General features: G+C 38.6%; 1 protein-coding gene across 1 annotated transcript; it reads right to left on the reverse strand.

Annotated features, from left to right (window-relative positions):
* Nucleotides 1–4,952: 4,952 nt before the first annotated feature.
* LOC108835486 (cytosolic sulfotransferase 7-like) lies at nt 4,953–6,078 on the reverse strand. The gene has a single exon (XM_018608731.2). The coding sequence runs from the start codon at nt 6,005–6,007 to the stop codon at nt 5,018–5,020; it is 990 nt and encodes a 329-aa protein (XP_018464233.1). The 5' UTR covers nt 6,008–6,078; the 3' UTR covers nt 4,953–5,017.
* Between the last annotated feature and the right edge of the window lie 916 nt (nt 6,079–6,994).

The raw sequence follows: 6,994 nt of genomic DNA on the forward strand, positions 1-6,994 counted from the left end.
TGGAGTTCTTGGAGACATTTGGAAGCAATGTGATAAAAAAGGAGGTGAAAGATGAGCACGGATGGAGGCCTTAGAGAAATCTTCTGTTGCTAAGATTTTGTGGAGACACGGGAAATTGAGTTAGCTTTCTAATGGAAGTGGTGTCAAGTCATTTGGAGATGTAATGAAGGAGTTATGATCAATTTACTAGAGGCATATCCATCCTGGTCGAGAACCGCAGAGTGACCTTCCGGAGCGACCCCCCAAGGTCGCTCCCAACCAGAGCGACCAACCAGAGCGACGCACCTAAGTAGCTCGCGTTTTCATCGCCCGGAGACACAAAAATGGAGGCTGGAGCGACCTCTCAGAGCGACCCCCCAAGGTCGCTCCAGCCCCTTTTGCTACACGATTTTATGTTTTTTCAAGGACCTTTTTGCAATTTCTTATGCACGTTTTTACTCTGAAAAACCTAATGTTTAAGTATGTTGTAGCCACCTTTTGGCAGATTATCTTTTATCTATTGAAGAACACAAATTCTCTGAAGAAAAGTTCTCTTTTGGATTGATTGTTATTGTTCTTGTGATCTCTCATCTATTTCTCTACATGATTAATCTGAAATCCATCATGGGTTTAAGAGAAATCATGGAGATTAGTGAGTAATCACCTTTTGGATTCATGGGTTAGGGTGATTAAGGGTGATTAGGCTAGTTCTAGGATGTTTTAGGTGTAGATCATACTTGTTTCTTGCATAGTAGAGTGATCTTAATGCATCATTTGAGTAGGCCACTCAAAGGGTGATCTCTAGGCATTTCCCACCCAAAAGGTGTTTGATGAAATGCCTGAGTCAACTCTCCTAGGCTTTTAGTGTACTTTGCCAAAGAGATTTGTTGTTAAAGATGCTAAGATAGCTAATAGACTTGTTAGTAATGATTGCTTGCATGTTATTCAACCAAAGACATTTGATGTTTGAGACATGTTAGCAAATGAGCATTCATCTAGACATAGAGCTTGCTTAGAATTGTGTCTAGGCTTAAGGTTGATAGTTTGATTCATCATTTACATTCCTTAGCTCGAAACCTGATCACCCAAGATCTAAATCCCTATACCCATGAGTTCTCCTTTCCAATAGCTTAAAAGTATCATTTTTATTGTTTTGCTTTAGCTTTAATCATTAGTTTAAGAATCATCAAATCACTGGCTGCACTTAGATTAGGCAAATACTTGCATTCTCAGTGCTTTGAGTCCCTCAGAATTGGTTCGACAACTTACTTCCACTATACTATCATTTGACTTAGGAGCCTCAAAACTCCTAACATCAGAAATGCATAGCTAACAAGGGACAAGGGGACACAACGTTCACGGGGAACTTGTTTGAATTCTAAGATCTCATCTACCGTGGTGATCCAGTGAAGGAGTTCTTCAGCAATTTGACTTTCCTGAAACTCTGGAATCTCAAATTTAAAAAATTTAATTCCATCATTCATTAGGTTGCATGTTGAGAGCTCTAGGGCGATTTCCTCCAAGGACAGCGAATGGGTTTGCGTTGTTAGTCATGATCGGACTGTTCTCCATCATCGTTGTGGCTGGAGCATTACGTTGAGCGATCAGACCTTGCATCGCTTGTGTAAGCTATGCAATTTGTGTCTGCATATCTTCCATGGTTCGTTGCTGGATCTCAGCCTGAGTTTCTTTCATAGCGCAGGGCATGGTAGCGGGTGGTTGTTTTTGCGTGGACGGTGGTGGGATGTTTTGCTCTGATACCAATCTGATGGCAGGTTAAAACAAGAATTCAGTTCAATCTAGGGATTTCAATTGAAATCTCTAGAGACCTGCGACTTGAAGAAGAAGAATTTAATCAAATCTTATTCAATACTTCTCAAAGAAGATGAATTAAATCAAATCTCTTTCAAGATATAAAACAAAAGCTAATTTATTAATTATCAAAATCTATCTTACAAAAACCATAAGAAATTTTTTTATATAGGACTTTTTAAACCGTCATAAAAGTAAATGGAAAACACAAAACCGTCAAAGTACAAGACAACGAATTTGCTGATAAAAGGCCGTAATGATTGGTTCATAACACACATAAATGTGCTTGTTGCGTTTGATAAACCGAAGGGCATTACCATCTATTCGAAAAGTCCTTCGCGTGTTTTGAAAGCTGTTTTCCACTCATCAACGTGGCGAATGCGAATGTGATGGTTTTTAAATCTAATTTGGAGAATCCTTGTGCAGTTCCGATCTGATCCAAGAGGTCGGCAAGGCGTGGAATTGGAAAGTGATAACGGACTGTGATTTTATTCACTGCATGACTATCGACGCACATACGCCATGATCCATCCTTTTTTGGTATTAGTAGTGCCGGCACGGTGCAAAGACTCACACTCTCGCGCAAAAATCCTTTTTGTACCAATTATTCCACTTGTTTTTGTAATTCTTCATGCTCAGTTGGACTCATACGGTAATGGGAACGGTTAGGGAGATTTGCGTCTGGGACAAAATCAATCTGGTGTTGTATGTCACGCAACGGAGGAAGTCCCGGAGGTAAATCCGTTGTGAACACATCTGCAAACTCTTTAAGAATGGTAGCAAATTCTGGACGAAGTTCATGTTCAAGTGAAGATGTAAAAGAAGTCATCATAGTCAAGACAAAGACAACCTCTTCTTCTCGTAGAGCAGATTCGAATGGTTTCTTGTTCAGTAAAAGGAGTATGATGTAGATGGGGCAGGTGCGAGAGGCGTTGGTGGTGCAGGCTTGAGTGTGAAGGTCTTATTTTGAAATTTGAAGTTATAAGTGTTGAGAAAACCGACATGTAGTCAAAATCCCAAGGCCGACCGAGTAGTAAGTGACAAGCATCCATTGGTACTATGTCGCAGTAGATTTTATCATGATAAGAGTCGCCGATAGAGAAAGAGATCAGCGTGTGTCGTGTAACATGGACGTCATTGTAACCAAGAAAGTTTGTACGGCGCAGGGTGTGGTGCTCGTCCTGAAGAATAAGTTTCTTGACAGCATCTTCAGAAATCACATTCTCATTGCTGCGTGAATCAATAATGAGTTTGCACAGTTTTCCATCGATCGTACAACGGGAATGGAAAAGGTATTCTGTTGCGGGAAGTCTTCCTGTGAACGAGTGGCAAGACAAGATCGTCTTAGCATTAAAGAGACACCAGTGTCGGGTTCGAGTTCTTCTGGAGAACCGTCAACTGTATCTTCATATTCGATCTCGACATCTCGGTCCGATGAATCAATTAGTAAGCCTCAACGGTTTTGGCTATGACCGGTCTCCCGCAAGCAAAGCAACACAGGACACCCGTTCGGGCAGGTCGATTCTGATCAGCGGGAACAATTGCTGTCGCGGTTGGAGTTGTGAGTGGCGCTGTGGCGGTTGTCGTAGGAGTGGTAGTGAGCGGAGTTGATCGTTGTTGTCGTGATGAATTCCATGATCAAGAACCTGTTTTAGTTTGAGCCTCCACTGTTAAAGCTTGTTGGTGAGCTTCCGAGAGAGTAAGAGGATTAAACAAGTTAATTGTATGTTGAATTTTCTGTCGTAATCCGCCAGTGAAGCGTAGGACCAATTTTCTGTCTGAATCGCGAAGATCAATCCTGTTTAACAGCAAGAAAAATTTGGTGGCATATTCTTCCACCGTACGGCTTCCTTGACAAAATTTTTGTAAATGTTGGAACATGAGTTGATCATAGTTATATGGTAAGAACGTCTTCTTCATATGTTTCTTCAGTTTATCCCAAGACTCAATCTTAGATTCACCTAAGCGAATTCTAGAAGCTTTGAGCTTAGTCCACCAAGCGGTTTCTGCCTCTGAAACGCATAGCTAACAAGGGACAAGGGGACACAACGTTCACGGGGAACTTGTTTGAATTCTAAGATCTCATCTACCGTGGCGATCCAGTCAAGGAGTTCTTCAGCAATTTGACTTTCCTGAAACTCTGGAATCTCAAATTTAAAAAAATTAATCCCATCATTCATTAGGTTGCATGTTGAGAGCTCTAGGGCGATTTCCTCCAAGGACAGCGATTGGATTTGCGTTGTTAGTCATGATCGGACTGTTCTCCATCATCGTTGTGGCTGGAGCATTACGTTGAGCGATCAGACCTTGCATCGCTTGTGTAAGCTATGCAATTTGTGTCTGCATATCTTCCATGGTTCGTTGCTGGATCTCAGCCTGAGTTTCTTTCATAGCGCAGGGCATGGTAGCGGGTGGTTGTTTTTACGTGGACGGTGGTGGGATGTTTTGCTCTGATACCAATCTGATGGCAGGTTAAAACAAGAATTCAGTTCAATCTAGGGATTTCAATTGAAATCTCTAGAGACCTGCGACTTTAAGAAGAAGAATTTAATCAAATCTTATTCAAAGCTTCTCAAAGAAGATGAATTAAATCAAATCTCTTTCAAGATATAAAACAAAAGCTAATTTATTAATTATCAAAATCTATCTTACAAAAACCATAAGAATTTTTTTTATAGAAGATTTTTTAAACCGTCATAAAAGTAAATGGAAAACACAAAACCGTTTGTAAAAAAGAAATAACTGTAGAAGCACCGTGGCCTAGTGGTCAAGGTTTAAAGGCTTCTACACCCAAGTCTGGAGTTCGAATCACAGACGACGCAATTTCTACACCAGGAGGTCTGGGTTTCAATTCCCGGAGAAGGCGAATTATGCAGAATATTGGAGACAAGTCTTACAAGGGATCATCAGCATGGCGCAAGGAATACCCGTCAGGAATAGATCTCATATGGCGGCTCAGGATGATGCAGTCAGACATGAATTCTCATAAGGCATGTAGAATGGTCAGCTGTAATATCGCCTATGTAATGTTTCTAGTTGTTTCTAATAGCATAATAAACCCGACAAAAAAAAAAAAAGAAATAACTAAATATGGAAAGTTGCCGTTGAAGTTTCTAGGATGCTGCTGCATCAAATTGGCATTGAAGTTAACAAATTATTAATGAACATAGAAACGGGAGGTACTCTTATTTTTGATGCATCAAAGAAACACAACAACCATACAACTCTAGAATATCAAACCAGAACCCTGCAATTTTTCTTTGATGATCATGTCTATCTTGTTCTCCATTTCAGGCGTAAGATAATTCTTTGAGTCGCCGACTTCCCCTTTACGGAAATAAAACTTGTGATCCACGTCGTTTCTTGATCCAGTTTTGTTAACCTCCAAACTGCTCAGATTACGCAGAGAGCAAAGGTCCAAGACCTCGTCCACAACTCCACTATCTTCTTCTTGCTTAGTAAAAGGACAACCCAAGAAGTCGGCAAGTCTCTTGATCTGATCACGAGGCTCTGCTTTCATTTCCTCATACCTCATGAAAAGTACATGTTCGGGGTCTTCCAAGCTTGCTCTCCAGTAGCTTAAGAGATGCTCCCAAAATGGTCCATAATAGATAATTCCCTTGCAGAAAGATTCGTGCAGAGACTCGAGAACGCCTCTACTTTGTTCTATTTTAAGAATAGAGCATAAGAAAAACCACCACGAAACCAACGTGTCCTTCACGTTCCTACACACGTACACAATCTTGCATGGAGAATGCTTGAGGGTTTCATGCATCGCCTGCAGTGGCATGTGAGTCGAGAACAGCCTCCGATGTGCTGAGAACTTGGATAGGTTAGGACTTGAGCTTTCATGATAAAGATCCATCTCCAAGCATGGTACAATGCCGTGAGGATTATCATAGAGTAGAGGATGTTCATCGTCTGACAAAGAAGAATGGTTCTTTGATCTCTCCAGGAGGGCGACAGTGAGGGCCTTGAGCCAAGTAGTTCCTGATTTGGGGTAAGAAGCAAGGATAATATCCGTGTCTTGGGGTTTAAAACCTCTCTGGAAATTAAGAACGCCTTGGAGGGTGTTGTAATAATACCAACATCCTTGATATTGACAAAGCTTCTGCCCTTGAGAATCAGTGTGTGAAAGAAGCGAAGAGATCAGCTTCTTGGTTTCTTCGCTTATCTTGTCTTCTCTTAAGATGGATGGAAGTTCCTTCGGATCCATCTGTTTTGTTGGTTCTTAAGAAAAGATGTGTTTAAGCTTCAACGGAAATCGTAATAGATATAATAAGCGAAGATGACAAGAAAAAGACAACTATTGCTGCTGATAAAATAAAGGGGGTGAAACGACAAACTTTTTTTGGTTCCGTGGACATTTTCAATGGTAACAAAATTTGGTTCCCACACATTTTCAATGGTAACAAAACAGGATCAAGAAGATGACGTAGATATTTGAAACAAATATTTCATGATCATTTTTGGTTCCGTAGACATTTTCAGTGGTAACAAATTTTGGATTTCTCTTGGGTTTATAAAATTGTTAAATCCGTAGATATTTTTCTGTTCTTTTTATTACCATGGAAGTACGAAATTTTTGGCAAGAAATATTCTAATTAACAAAATAATATCAATTAGATGGTTTCCTGCACCGCACAAAAATAATAACTCTTAGAATTATTATATATATATATATTACATTTTGTTTTAAGTTCATAATTTTTTTAAAGTATAAAGTAATCATTTATAATTTTTATTTATTTTATTTTCTAATTTGATTGCATTAAATAAATTTTATACTATTTTAATTCCTTTTAAGAATAAAATTTCATATTTTTTGCTTAGTTGGTTTTAGCTAAAAAAAGATTTAACTTATAAAAGATACTTATTAAACCTAATGGATCAAATGCTAATCACTCAATTAAATTATTTTATCTCAATTAAATTTTAAATGCAATTCAATAATTTAGAAACTTGATTACATTTATCATTAGTTTGAATAAAAACTTAAATATAGCTTTACTTATTTAACTATCCACAAATCGATCAGGCTACAATAATTTTAACATCATGTAATATCATTCAATAAATAAAATTATATTATTGATAAAAAATATGGCAGTGACACAATATCTTATTATAGTTTTACCATATGTAGATGTTTGCCATTAGAAACCTTAAAATATATAAATAATTAATATTTATTTTATTTTAT

This window comes from Raphanus sativus, chromosome 6 (assembly GCF_000801105.2).
Source record: "Raphanus sativus cultivar WK10039 chromosome 6, ASM80110v3, whole genome shotgun sequence".
Lineage (NCBI taxonomy): Eukaryota > Viridiplantae > Streptophyta > Magnoliopsida > Brassicales > Brassicaceae > Raphanus > Raphanus sativus.